This window comes from Mya arenaria, chromosome 14 (genome assembly GCF_026914265.1).
Source record: "Mya arenaria isolate MELC-2E11 chromosome 14, ASM2691426v1".
Classification (NCBI taxonomy): domain Eukaryota; kingdom Metazoa; phylum Mollusca; class Bivalvia; order Myida; family Myidae; genus Mya; species Mya arenaria.
The window spans coordinates 40,436,850-40,452,982 of NC_069135.1; the positions used below are offsets into that span (position 1 = coordinate 40,436,850).

General features: G+C 35.3%; 1 protein-coding gene across 2 annotated transcripts in view; it reads left to right on the forward strand.

Moving 5' to 3' along the window:
- Positions 1 to 16,133, forward strand: part of LOC128216671 (protein Wnt-5a-like) — a 55,435-nt gene that overhangs the window by 10,197 nt on the left and 29,105 nt on the right. For both annotated transcript variants that reach the window (XM_052923296.1, XM_052923295.1), the window contains one exon: positions 9,521 to 9,789. In XM_052923296.1, coding sequence (XP_052779256.1) covers positions 9,521 to 9,789 — 269 coding nt within the window. The remainder of the gene's footprint in view (positions 1 to 9,520; positions 9,790 to 16,133) is intronic.

The window sequence follows — 16,133 nt, forward strand, 5'->3', positions numbered from 1 at the left end:
GAAAAATATGTATATTTATTATTTTTTATACGCGTTTCGACTGTACTTTTAATAAGACAGCAATAAACGAGCGTCTGTAGCAACCAATTGCCACGAAAATCTGCTCTAGCGGCATCCAAACGCGCGGTCATTTACAGTAACCAATTTCGGCCAGCGGCTATTGGAGATGTGTCGATAGTCCATGGTTTATGGACGCTGCAACCCGGCAAGCGTTTAATCACCGTCCATCACCTACATTTCCTCATTTGTCTCCTACTGATAGCAGAACATAGCACACATTTGGGTAGTAATGACGCCGACGTCGTTTGATTTACCGGAAGGGTTATCAGGATGAACGGCTAGCTTAGAAATGGGATGACAGATATACCAAAGCAATATCTGTAGTGAAAACCTATCGTCCATTTCTAAGGCACTCTTCATAACGCTCTACCCATTCCCGAGATTTATTCTTCCGACGAATAACACGAAGTTTTCGGTTTACTTCGGGCTCGCTGAATCACCGGGCTCGAGCCTCACCAGAGGCGTCCATAATTGACACCAGTAACTACTTCTACCTTTAACACGGACTCGATTGGCCTTCAGTTGTATTCACAGCTGAGCATCAAGTTTTAAATTTAGAAACACTTCAATTATGGCATACGTTTTGATACAAATGTTTTATGTTGATAAAAGCAAAATGTGTTTTGGTAAGCTTCGTCCTTGACCTTAAGGGTGAGACCGGGCACCTGTATTGTGGTAAGCATTTAATTCAAGATGTTTTAATTTGGAGGTTCGGTGCGCAAGAGGGAGATAGGGTGTACGCACAAACGAAAAAGGGCAGAAATAAGTACGCAGTCTATAAAATGATACATATACTATTTGGGTCCCCTGGTTTGGATATAAATAATAATGCAATTTTGAATTAAGGGGGTCGGGGAGGGGTATCACACCCTCTACGATGTTCAAATGATGAATAGGTGATATGAAGATCGAATTATTATCGTTGATATGCAGGAATAGGTATGAAAGGTTTTTATCTCCGCCATCAACATTCCATCTTCTAGTATCTAGAAAAATGCAAATGTAAAAACTCGAGAAGACATTATTATTTATGAACACGATATTGGTTTGTGAGTTTTAAAAGTAGTTTTAAAATGCCAACCTCTCGCTGTTTTAATAACATAACCTAATTGAAGACGAACCTTAACACGCTCCGGCCATTAAATGTCTAAATAAATCAATCTATGACCTGTTCAGTATGGTCTTATATCTTGATTCTCCATTCGTATCTCACATAGTTTACAACTTCAAGAGCTAATAGTATATCTGTGGCTTTTAAAGTTTCAAGATTCGTTGCTGATAAGCGCTGCCTTATTGTAAATTAATTTGCTATAAAGAAGTCATGTATTGTTGTTGAACAATATTCCAATTTAAGAACTTGTCACTTAGTCTAAGCCCCATGGGGTGAACTAACGACAATAATATAAATGGTATTAAACGGTGATAATACATTTCGCAATTAAAATGTAGAAGGGGTCGTATTGCAAAACAAACAAACGATGAAAACGTTACCCCATTACCCATCTACTACTGCACACAGCAAATATTGATGTATCGCAAACTTGTTTAAATTCTGACTTTCAAAAATGTCAAAATCCAATCAAAATAATCTTCGAGTGGATTTGACGTATTAGGCACAATGTGCTCTCAAAATCCGCCCGGATAATAGAAAATCTTCTCGGCTGATAAGTATCGTCTTAAATGCACGGGTTAAACAAATAGCGGGGTTAATCTGTGTCAGTCTGTGACTCTGTCAAACAGTCAAACCAACCTTGTAGGGTATCGTCATAAGTTTCCGGGTGGTATTAATTGGAGAAAGCACGAGATTCTCGTGCCAATATGAGAATTCTCTCTTCTTGTCAGTCTGGTTTTATTTAACAATTCTGCTGAAAGTTTTAAAGAAAGTGAAACCCTGTTACACTATTTTTGTCCTAGATTAGGCCCAGGAATGTTATTGACATTCTAATTATGTAATCTCTAATTGAAAGATCTTCGAGACTACTTTTCAAGAGTGTTTATGTGAATAAATGTTGCCACAAAAAGTCACATGATTAAACATGTTTAAACACTGATTACATTGATCTAGAGTGAGAAAAGTTCGATCTTCTACATGGGTTACCCCTCATGGTCACTCAAAATGGGCACCAATACTGGGTTATGCCCATGAAACGGGCGCGGGTGAGATTTTATAAACTGTCAGCTTTCGTCACAATCGAACTTAAAGAAAATGGTATCAATTACTAACTAATGAAAATAAAAACGTTTAAACATTCGTAATTGGAAGGTGCCAGGAGCATGACGAGGTCCAAACGGAAGTTTGTTACATTTGATTTGAGCCCCCTTTCTCCGATGCAGTGCAATAATATTCGGGGACCTTTTAATCGTATTTAATTAGCAAAGAACATAACTCTCCTTTAAAAAAACAACAACAAAATACCCGACATAGCTGATGTGTTTTTGGAAACGTTATTATGCTTTCCTAAGGTCACGATTTGTTCGTCTCTGTCAATGAGTTAAATCAACATTGTATGGTATGGTCGGAAGTTTCCGGGTGGCGTTTATGTAAATACTCCCGTCAAAAGAAGAATATCACATGAATGTCAATCTTGTTTTATGTTGCATTCTCCAGATCTATCATAAATATACTATTTCTGTTTGTCACTATTACTAAAGGCGCTACCTGGTATATTTCGCGTTCTTGTAGAAACTGAAGGATAATTTTAAACTGTGAATAAAGACGTACTTAACGAATGAAAAATGTCCTTTTATTTTTTTACTGAGTGGGTTAATTTGTCGTAGTTTGTAAACGGTGTGAATTCTTTTGTGTCCACGTGTGTGTGGACATAATCGCTCATCGCTCATCGTCCAATATTTCTCATTTTTATAATATTTGCAAACGTAATATAAACAACAAGTTGAGTCAAACCTCTGTACCCAAACATAGGTCATAAACCTGTGTTTCATTCGTTCTTTTCAATTGATGAATGATACACTCTAGTCTACGTTGAGCTCCCCAGCCGCAAATGACTAACTGAATTATGTAAATTATCTTGTTTGAAGCCGTAACGATACACACTTTCATTTTGCGTCCTTTTCGTCCATAAAACAGTAGATACGAAAAGCCCCATCCCTCCCCATTTAGAGCGGTAACTGCAGACGTAAAAGCGTTTATGTCACTCGAAAATGCTTTTTAATACCCAAATTGTATGTCTTGGGTTATAAAGTGATTATGTTGCAGTAAACAAATGCAAAGAAGTGTCTAGCATTGCATACCTTTGTCGATATGGTCGGTCCAAAATAAAGCGTTTGCCTTTTTGGTCACCGTATTGTTTTTCATCGTCTGCGCTGCGTTAGACAATAAAAGTCTGCGTTTTCAAACAGAAGCGCATTTTGTCAAATTAAATGCATTTAATAAAAAAACAACAGTGTGAAAAACCTATTGTATTTCATTACCCTAGATATAAGATCTGACGATACATAATTAAAATGTAATTTAAATAATCTATATCAATGTACCAGCTTACATTTTCTTTAAGGAAAACTGAAATATTGAAATAAAACAAACACAACCAAATCGAAAACATTAAAAGATTATTTGTGAAAATAAAACAAAGGATAGGGTTTACTTTATTGCATTGCCATTCATTTACATACAGTAAAACCCCTTTGGCTCGAACTCGTTTGGCTCGATATACTCTTTGGCTCGAACTCGTTTGGCTCGATATACTCTTTGGCTCGAACTCGTTTGGCTCGATATACTCTTTGGCTCGAACTCGTTTGGCTCGATATACTCTTTGGCTCGAACTCGTTTGGCTCGATATACTCTTTGGCTCGAACTCGATGTAAAAACATTTTATTTTACTGAATGTAATGATTTCCGCATGGCTCGAACTGTTCGAGGCTCGATGTATTTCACCGGTCCATGGGAATTCGAGGCAACGGGGCTCGACAGTAAGAGTTAAGTCAAAATAGTAAGAAATTTCATTCAAATGTAGTTAATAGTATTCAAACCCTTGCATGGAGAAGTACTACTTTAAAGTCATTTAAAACTGTGAAATCATAGTCAATGTACAAACATTATTAGTAAAAATAAGCTATTTGTCTAATATGTCAACCATTGACAATACAACAGCCCGAAATAAATTCACAGACGACGTTTTAGAATTCACATGTGGTTAGGAGCCAACTGTTGACTGTTAATAACCGCATACAATGATGGCAACAATATCTGTCTAGCAAAAACACATAAACGCAAGCATCAAGTTTTAAATTTAGAAACACTTCAATTATGGCATACGTTTTGATACAAATGTTTTATGTTGATAAAAGCAAAATGTGTTTTGGTAAGCTTCGTCCTTGACCTTAAGGGTGAGACCGGGCACCTGTATTGTGGTAAGCATTTAATTCAAGATGTTTTAATTTGGAGGTTCGGTGCGCAAGAGGGAGATAGGGTGTACGCACAAACGAAAAAGGGCAGAAATAAGTACGCAGTCTATAAAATGATACATATACTATTTGGGTCCCCTGGTTTGGATATAAATAATAATGCAATTTTGAATTAAGGGGGTCGGGGAGGGGTATCACACCCTCTACGATGTTCAAATGATGAATAGGTGATATGAAGATCGAATTATTATCGTTGATATGCAGGAATAGGTATGAAAGGTTTTTATCTCCGCCATCAACATTCCATCTTCTAGTATCTAGAAAAATGCAAATGTAAAAACTCGAGAAGACATTATTATTTATGAACACGATATTGGTTTGTGAGTTTTAAAAGTAGTTTTAAAATGCCAACCTCTCGCTGTTTTAATAACATAACCTAATTGAAGACGAACCTTAACACGCTCCGGCCATTAAATGTCTAAATAAATCAATCTATGACCTGTTCAGTATGGTCTTATATCTTGATTCTCCATTCGTATCTCACATAGTTTACAACTTCAAGAGCTAATAGTATATCTGTGGCTTTTAAAGTTTCAAGATTCGTTGCTGATAAGCGCTGCCTTATTGTAAATTAATTTGCTATAAAGAAGTCATGTATTGTTGTTGAACAATATTCCAATTTAAGAACTTGTCACTTAGTCTAAGCCCCATGGGGTGAACTAACGACAATAATATAAATGGTATTAAACGGTGATAATACATTTCGCAATTAAAATGTAGAAGGGGTCGTATTGCAAAACAAACAAACGATGAAAACGTTACCCCATTACCCATCTACTACTGCACACAGCAAATATTGATGTATCGCAAACTTGTTTAAATTCTGACTTTCAAAAATGTCAAAATCCAATCAAAATAATCTTCGAGTGGATTTGACGTATTAGGCACAATGTGCTCTCAAAATCCGCCCGGATAATAGAAAATCTTCTCGGCTGATAAGTATCGTCTTAAATGCACGGGTTAAACAAATAGCGGGGTTAATCTGTGTCAGTCTGTGACTCTGTCAAACAGTCAAACCAACCTTGTAGGGTATCGTCATAAGTTTCCGGGTGGTATTAATTGGAGAAAGCACGAGATTCTCGTGCCAATATGAGAATTCTCTCTTCTTGTCAGTCTGGTTTTATTTAACAATTCTGCTGAAAGTTTTAAAGAAAGTGAAACCCTGTTACACTATTTTTGTCCTAGATTAGGCCCAGGAATGTTATTGACATTCTAATTATGTAATCTCTAATTGAAAGATCTTCGAGACTACTTTTCAAGAGTGTTTATGTGAATAAATGTTGCCACAAAAAGTCACATGATTAAACATGTTTAAACACTGATTACATTGATCTAGAGTGAGAAAAGTTCGATCTTCTACATGGGTTACCCCTCATGGTCACTCAAAATGGGCACCAATACTGGGTTATGCCCATGAAACGGGCGCGGGTGAGATTTTATAAACTGTCAGCTTTCGTCACAATCGAACTTAAAGAAAATGGTATCAATTACTAACTAATGAAAATAAAAACGTTTAAACATTCGTAATTGGAAGGTGCCAGGAGCATGACGAGGTCCAAACGGAAGTTTGTTACATTTGATTTGAGCCCCCTTTCTCCGATGCAGTGCAATAATATTCGGGGACCTTTTAATCGTATTTAATTAGCAAAGAACATAACTCTCCTTTAAAAAAACAACAACAAAATACCCGACATAGCTGATGTGTTTTTGGAAACGTTATTATGCTTTCCTAAGGTCACGATTTGTTCGTCTCTGTCAATGAGTTAAATCAACATTGTATGGTATGGTCGGAAGTTTCCGGGTGGCGTTTATGTAAATACTCCCGTCAAAAGAAGAATATCACATGAATGTCAATCTTGTTTTATGTTGCATTCTCCAGATCTATCATAAATATACTATTTCTGTTTGTCACTATTACTAAAGGCGCTACCTGGTATATTTCGCGTTCTTGTAGAAACTGAAGGATAATTTTAAACTGTGAATAAAGACGTACTTAACGAATGAAAAATGTCCTTTTATTTTTTTACTGAGTGGGTTAATTTGTCGTAGTTTGTAAACGGTGTGAATTCTTTTGTGTCCACGTGTGTGTGGACATAATCGCTCATCGCTCATCGTCCAATATTTCTCATTTTTATAATATTTGCAAACGTAATATAAACAACAAGTTGAGTCAAACCTCTGTACCCAAACATAGGTCATAAACCTGTGTTTCATTCGTTCTTTTCAATTGATGAATGATACACTCTAGTCTACGTTGAGCTCCCCAGCCGCAAATGACTAACTGAATTATGTAAATTATCTTGTTTGAAGCCGTAACGATACACACTTTCATTTTGCGTCCTTTTCGTCCATAAAACAGTAGATACGAAAAGCCCCATCCCTCCCCATTTAGAGCGGTAACTGCAGACGTAAAAGCGTTTATGTCACTCGAAAATGCTTTTTAATACCCAAATTGTATGTCTTGGGTTATAAAGTGATTATGTTGCAGTAAACAAATGCAAAGAAGTGTCTAGCATTGCATACCTTTGTCGATATGGTCGGTCCAAAATAAAGCGTTTGCCTTTTTGGTCACCGTATTGTTTTTCATCGTCTGCGCTGCGTTAGACAATAAAAGTCTGCGTTTTCAAACAGAAGCGCATTTTGTCAAATTAAATGCATTTAATAAAAAAACAACAGTGTGAAAAACCTATTGTATTTCATTACCCTAGATATAAGATCTGACGATACATAATTAAAATGTAATTTAAATAATCTATATCAATGTACCAGCTTACATTTTCTTTAAGGAAAACTGAAATATTGAAATAAAACAAACACAACCAAATCGAAAACATTAAAAGATTATTTGTGAAAATAAAACAAAGGATAGGGTTTACTTTATTGCATTGCCATTCATTTACATACAGTAAAACCCCTTTGGCTCGAACTCGTTTGGCTCGATATACTCTTTGGCTCGAACTCGTTTGGCTCGATATACTCTTTGGCTCGAACTCGTTTGGCTCGATATACTCTTTGGCTCGAACTCGTTTGGCTCGATATACTCTTTGGCTCGAACTCGTTTGGCTCGATATACTCTTTGGCTCGAACTCGATGTAAAAACATTTTATTTTACTGAATGTAATGATTTCCGCATGGCTCGAACTGTTCGAGGCTCGATGTATTTCACCGGTCCATGGGAATTCGAGGCAACGGGGCTCGACAGTAAGAGTTAAGTCAAAATAGTAAGAAATTTCATTCAAATGTAGTTAATAGTATTCAAACCCTTGCATGGAGAAGTACTACTTTAAAGTCATTTAAAACTGTGAAATCATAGTCAATGTACAAACATTATTAGTAAAAATAAGCTATTTGTCTAATATGTCAACCATTGACAATACAACAGCCCGAAATAAATTCACAGACGACGTTTTAGAATTCACATGTGGTTAGGAGCCAACTGTTGACTGTTAATAACCGCATACAATGATGGCAACAATATCTGTCTAGCAAAAACACATAAACGCCGAAGTATTGAAGAATGAAGAATCTTACTGAAGAAAAAACGAAAGTGTCTGGAAATTCCATTAAGCTATACGAACCAGAAAATCATACATTATGGCTTGGTAATTCTCTCACTAAGACGATACTTTTTATACGGATTTCTTTCTCCACAGATGTCTATAAACAGTGACTCAACTGACATAAATGGCAACATGAAACTGTTGACACTTTATTTATTGCTAATTATCTAGGAATATAATTTATATCTATATATGACTTCGTTTGCAAATATATTTATTCTTTAAATAACACCTGAGGCGCTTACCTTCAAGTGCAAACTGTGATATAATTGAATCATAAGAATAACTGTCTAGTAAAAACATATTCAGCGTTAGGCTAAGTATATGCAGTCGAATCCCGTTAGCTTGAACTCGCTTAGCTCGATTTCCTTGTTGGCTCGAATTAGATTTAAGGGACCGATTTCGTCTTATTATATGTAAGCATTTCCGCTTGGCTCGAATTTTCCGAGGCTCGAGGTATTTTCGCCGGTCCCTGGGAGCTCGAGCCAACGAGGTTTCGTCCTCATAAGAAAATTCTCAAATAAAAGTATATACTTTATAACGAACAACTTTAATAAAAAGTAAACTTCTTTTATTACATCATATACTTGATTTAAAAAAGTACTTCTATAGCGCTATTTAATTCAATTCAGAATTTGTTTAAGATGTAAACAAATATTACACGAAGAAACGAACATTTATTAAAAAAATAAAGCATCAGAGTTATTGTTGGCGTCATCATTGACCATGCGCTGGCAGCAATACATTTGTTTGACACATGAATAACCGGTCATGATAATACATCTACTATGAAAACTACAGGGATAAACTCAGTATAAAATGTGAAATAGTTGATGATGTCGCTTAAAGAGCCACGCCTTCGTTTTATTACCTGAATTTGATAAGGTGATTAGATTCCTCAAACACTTCGACACAACTGTTTCCAAAACACTGCGACAAACCTGTTTCCAAAAAAAATGTTTTGTCAGTACTTCATCAGGCGGCGGTTTTGTGAAAAGGGTTGGTCGAAGTGTTTTAAGGAACTAAAGTCTCAATCAAACTCTGGTATACGACCAAAGGCGGGGCTCTGTAAGCGGTGTAGACTGCGCCATGTTTCATTTAAAATGGTGAAGAAATAGTGAAGTTATCTTTGTTTAAAGTGTTAATTTGAAGCAAAATATTGCCTTCCAACGTGGCATTTATGACGTAATATATCAGGTGGTATACACACACTGTCATACATGTGCAAACAAAAACGAGTACAGCCGAAACAATGTTTCCATTAAATTTCCAAGGCAGTAACGGTTTTATAGTTAAGAACGATGACGTTAACAACGTTGTGAACTTTAATCGTTAACTTTCTGAACAATCGGTCCTTTATGGCATTGAGAACCTAGTCGCTCTTATCATAAGATTTTCTCTATAAACATACTCTATTTTAGGACCAAAAAGTTATATTTTCTTATATTTCAAAGGATTTTAATTTCTTTTAACAGGTCGCTGGGTATGTCTGGAGCGGGCTGGGACGTTTTACAAAATCCAAATGCATACATTGTCGGGACGAACACCATGTGTGAACAACAACTCAAAGGGCTTTCACTCGCTCAACAGAAGATGTGCAAAATGTACTATGACCATATGCCGCCCATTGCTAGTGGCGCTAAGATGGCGATCAGGGAGTGTCAATACCAGTTCCGGTTTAGACGATGGAACTGTTCTACGATAGTTGGGGATTCTTCCGTTTTTGGACCTGTCTTGCAAATACGTAAGTTGAATTTTGTTTAAAGGGACTAGACACCAGATAGTCGCAACATCTGCAAATATAGTATTTGCTCAAAACAGGCCTAGAATTATCTATACAAGCTAGTATGAGAACGATCATACATCATTTTACATGATTACAAGAATACTTTGTCGCTATCTCATCTAAGTTTACCTGTCTAAAAATAGCGAAAATCGGGTTCCCTCCCTATAAGATATCTGATGTACAAATAAGCTTAAAATTTTATGGAATTATGTCATTTGTAATAGTGTTATTTTGAGGCCTGGTGACCCCATAAAATTTTGTTATCACATAAAGGGTTATAGTATACTGATTTCATATATGTAAAATACATGTCCGAAAAAAAAAAGATAACTGTTTGAGTTTTAATTCTTTATTTCAACTGCACTCGGACAAGAACTGGCCTTTTTTAATATTCCAAGGGCAAAAAAGTTCGCATGCAATATGTTTTCTGTACGATATTTACATAATCTTTCCCTAGTCATAAAACTCTTTCAAACGATATTAACGTAACATGTGATCGTCATGCATTTAGAAATTCCTATCATTACACATCGGATACATTGACTTTACCGAGTACACTCAAACGAATTCAAATGTGATTTTTTTATAGACAACTGGAACCTTACTGATAATGTAACGCCTATTTATATAGTTATAATCCCTAAAAGGCGTATTTTTGATCATTTACCTTCTTGTATTAGAGTGTAGGCCCCTTAGGCAGTTCCCGGGTGAAATGGTAACAATAAAGTCCCATGCCAAATATTTTTGCATTTGACTGTGCATATATTGGTGGGATATCATAATAAAATGTAATCATTTTCGCGTTACCATGGTAACTTTGATTTTTTTATGATACAATAGGTTTTATTTGAAAGAATGTTCTATTCTCTGTTATTTTATTCACATCTTGTAAGACATCGTTATTGCAAAGAGGCGAATTCCACCTAAACAGCTCTTAAGGTACCGCTAAACTTATAATGATATCAATCAACGTGCAATTTTAAATACCGTCTCTTTTTTGATTGCGTAATATTACTATCAGAGCGCCATCAAATACTAAATGTTTGAAGATACCCGTGAATTCAATGAAATAATTATAAGAGGAATTTGTTCTATTAATATAATCGTGCACTTACTACAATGTCAATTACAAAGATCCCGCCCAAGCTAACCATAATTAAAAGTACATTTCTTGATTTAAGATGTAGGCCAACATTATATAGATAAGTTTATTTTTGCGAGCGTTTAGTTTTTCATAATAAACGCGATTTTATATTGCCATGGGTTCAAAGCGTCGCCAATTAATATATGAAAACCCCAAAATGTGTATACCGGAAGTAACTGAAATCATCATGGCGGTGCGAATCCGAAACCTAATATGATGGGCAAATATTCGGAACACCTCGGCCATTTCCTTCGAAAACAACCTCGGATGTATGCCGGTACATTAGTAGAAGTAGTTCGTAAAATTTTAAATAACATTGTTTAATGATCGTGGTGTTTTAACGTGCATTTCGTATAACTGAGTTTAAATTGATACCCGGTGAAGTGAATCATTGCCTCAATCATTAAGGTTACCGAGAGAAAATTCATTATGTTTAACTGCTTCGTTAAAATTACTACGCGAACTACATGCAGCGTTGTGAAATATAAAGATTTCCGACATTGTAAAAAGTCCATATCAAGGGGTAAATGCGAAAAGGTTCTAAATGAACATTAAATAAAGAAGCAGATAGAACCTCTTCGCGTTCACCCTTCGATATACACCTGAGGTTGTTTTGGATGGAAAAGGACCGAGGTGTTCCGAATGAAGGGGTAAATTTCAAATTCGCGTAAAAGGCGCCTCGAAAACCTATTTTTTTACCAATTTAAAATATTCACTACTGATACAATGACACTGGCGTGTATGAATTAATATTTTGTCATTTTTACACACCTATCAATTATTATACAACACGTAAGGTTATGTATGAGATGAAAAGTGTCCTCATTAGTGGTTTATTTACGACCTAATTACAATGCACAATTAAGTTGATATTCAAATTATATTTCGGTGTCTTTACAAATCGTAGTCATATGCCCAGTTTTCAGCTAGTCTGTTTATCGAAGACACAATGCTGAGATATTGTCATAGCATTGACGTCGTTGTCGGCGTGGTTAAAATCATCACTGTGCAAAGAGTTCAGCCTCGGCCATAACTCAAAAGCCGTTCAAGATATTGCAACATGGAACACATGATGCCAGAGACAACACGCGCATAAATAGCAAGGCGAATAACTCTGATATAAATGTTCGTCGAGTTATGACGCGTATTCGAATGTAGAAAAAACAAACGAATGTTAGCACTCGCTCCAATGCGATTCATGTTCACCGGCCTTTCCTCTCATGTATCTTTAGACTCTTCAACTCGAGCAATGGAAGCGGAGTGGTTATAATGGGGGGGGGGGGGGGGTCTATAATGGCATTTAAAAGCTTTCCGCATTCTCCCCTCGGACTCAACATCCTGTGCTGGTATTCAGTAATTGTCTTTATTGGTTCTAAGAACGATGTAGCTAATCGGATAACTTGTAAATTAATAACTGACCGATAGAGTGAATGAAGTCAACGATGTATGACCATAAGATAAACTTTGTTCATGCAACCTCGTATATTATCAGAAACATATTATTTTTTGTATACTGACTTTTTTTGGTTTATTTTTTTTTATTAGCGTGTTTGTAAATAATTGTTTACGTTTTCATAAATGCCTTTTAATCGTTATTTAATATGAAAATTAGTTAATTTGTAAATACTTCTATCCCCGTCGTTTTCCAGACTAATAACCAAAGAGGAGTGAATTTTTAACATAATTAAAGCACTTCGAAGAAAATACCTTATTTTACTGATTAGGCCATAGTTAGAAAATAATTTGTTTTGGCTCACTCTGCCGTTATTTTGAAGAGAAGGTACCAAGAAAGGTGTGTGGGTGAGTTTACCTTTCTATCCCTTGTACAATATACTTTGATGCAAAACCTTTTTTTAAATCTTAATGCATAATCATCTTAAACGTATTTGATTTTAATGATAAATATAAAAATGCAAATATATAACATATAAATAAAAAAACATAAGCCTTTAACATAAGTGTATATAAATTATCTATGTTATTTATAGCTACGTGGTCACAAATTTTCCATTTAAAAAAGCGCAAAACATCGTTAATATTTTGGGTTGCAAGCATTATTATGAGTTGGTTTTGAAATGTTAAACAAGCTATTTCTTCTCTGTGGCCTTAAATGAAATGATTTATGGTATTTTAATTACCAAAGAATTCGTTATTACAGATAGCTCATTTTATTATATGTTTCATCATTAAGTGTTTTCGATTAAAGCTTTATATATCGAATCACTAGCTTTTGTGATATCTTTTTGCAGAATTTGATAAATGTTGAGTTATTTTGCGTAATAGTCTATTTGCACGTAAACTATTGCTAAACAAAGGTAAAAGTAAGTCTTAAAATTCACATTTTTTTCTTAAACATCCATTACCCAAATGTTAAAGCCCTTTTCTCTATGTTCGTTCTTACTTAAGGCAATAAGTCAAAAAGTAAAAAAAAATCTTAAATTTGACAACATTTTTTTCTTAAACACCTATTATTGCCCAAATGATAAGCTCTTTTCCCTATATTTATTCTAACCTAACGCAAAGAGTCAAATAGTTAAAAAAAATCTTAAAATTCACAACATTTTTTTCTTAAACACCTATTACCCCAATGAAAAAGACCTTTTCCTTCTGTTCGTTCTAACCTAACGCGACGAGTCAAAAAGTCGGAAAAAAATCTTAAAATTCACAACATTTTTTTCTTAAACACATATTGCCCCAATGATAAAGCCGTTTTTCTTCGGAGACATAAGTCATTAACACTGCAATTTGTACGCCTGTCAGATAACAATCTTCGTATATCTATTAAAATGAGGCTTCTTAAATATGCTCACCGATATCTTGAACTTCTTCGTTTTGGCACATTTCTCTCATATAAGATCGGTTAATTTAAAACTCATCAAATATCTATTACGTGCTGTGGTGAAATTAGTGTAATTTCTTGTGCTTTTGTCATGCATTCTGATATATTGGTTACCGTCTTCATATCAAATATCGCATTCATTACAGTGTTAACAGTTAAACAATTTCATATCAGATACTCTTCCGCCAACTTGATCTAAAGTTTTTACATATCGAACAAGCGCCGTTAACATGATTTAAGTAATGGTTAAAGATTGTTTGTACGTATTAACTACTAACTTGCAGGGCCAGCCACTGCTTATTTCTACCGCTTCACCTGATTAAAATCATAAACGACTGGCTGCTACTTTACTGAAATAAATGTACTGAACAACTAGAGAAATACTGCCTGTTCGTTGGACAAAATATAATGTTGATCACTGACAACATATGGAGCTGAACTTTTTGTTAGTAATTATATTCTGTTGCATTCATTAAAATTGTTTACGAAAATCGTTATGTTCATTGTAGCCATTTAATTTCTTAACTCAATTCGGTAGCAAATTGTTGAAAAGATATATGCATATCGTGGTGTGAAAGCGAACAGCTTCTTCTTTATTTAATATCACTTAGAACCTTTTTGCATTTACCCCTCGATATCCTTCGGAGAAAGAAGACGATACCAAAGCACTCGCGCATTGTTGATTTATAGCGGTGGTCCTTAAAGATACTTACACTGCCAAATGTTTTTGATAATAAAAACACAAACAACCGTTGAATTACCCTACAGTATTAGCTCGCAGACTCTCAATAGTTTGGTATATTTCATCAAATTATCTTCAAGTGATTCCCTCTTACGTCGGTAATAAGACTTTGGCACACGAACTGTAACATAGAAACATTAGAAACAATGATTCCAAGACAAGCATGTCTTCTAGCAAGGAATTTTTCACCAACTTCCATCATTAATCAAAGAGAAATCATTTAACAGCAAACACATGTTAACACACTATAGAGCAAATTCAGTCCCTCTATTCGAGTAGTTTTTTTTCATTCTCTCATAGAACTTTTATAGTTTATTTATCTCTTGTCTGATATGCCGGTTATTACGCCGAAACTCTTTTCACACCTCATACCAGTATTAGAATAAATTGCTTATACCTCAGATCCGGAATCATTCTGACGAAGGAGCAATTCCTCAATGATTTTTGCACTAACCAATTAACAGACTATAGTCTACCCTTCAGTTATCGTCAAATTAACAGTTTGCCTTACAATTAAAACCAATTCAACACAAAATAAACAAACTCCAGAGTTGTTTTTGTCTGCTGCATAACTGGAATATTTCTTTTACACATTCTAAACAGAAATCATTGAACGCTGTAGCAGTGTGCGCATACCACGTGATAAATTGCGTCATAAATGCTACGTCGGAAGGCAATATTTTGCTTCGATTGAAGACTTAAAACAATGATAACTTTTCATTTTCTTTGCCATTTTCAATGAAACATAGCGCATTCTATGCCGCTTACGGAGTCCCGCCTTCGGTCTTTTTCCAAATTTTGATTGAGGGTTTGGTTTCTTATATCAGTTCGACAAACCTTTTCACGATACGGCCGTCTGACGGAGCACTGTCAAAACATTGTTTTGGAAACAGGTTTGTCGAAGTGTTTGATGAAACTAATCACCTTATCAAACTCCGGTTATTAAACAAATGAGGGACTTTTTAAGCGACATAGACTGGCCTTTGTTTCCTTTAAAATCGTGTAGTAAGCGAAAAGTTATCTTTGATTAAGTCTTTATTTTCAGCAAAATATTGCCTTCCGACGTAGCATATATGACGTCATTTATCACATGGTATACACACACTGTGTAGGGACAAGCTCAGAAGTAGCTAAAACTGATTGTGTATGGAAAAGGGATCACGCGGAACATCAACAGCAGACACAACATTCGGAACTCCTCGGCCGTTTCACATCGAAAACAGACTTGGATGTATCGGTACATCAGAAGAAGTAGTTCGTAAAGAAAATAATAGTATTAATTACGTCTAGTATTTTAACGGGTAATTTGTATTACACAATTTAAATTGATTGCCAGTAAGATGTTTTATTGCATAAATAATTAAGAATCAAAAGAGTAGTCATTAAGTTGAACTGCTAAATGTAAATTATTACGCGACCTACGTGCAGCGTTGTTAAGTGTAAATAATTATGACCTTGTGAACCGTCCATATACATCCGAGGTTATTTTTCAATGGAACATTACGGAGGTGTTCCGAGAGCAGACATACACGACGACATGTTGTTAACTGAAATATGAAAATACCGGTTAAAGACAA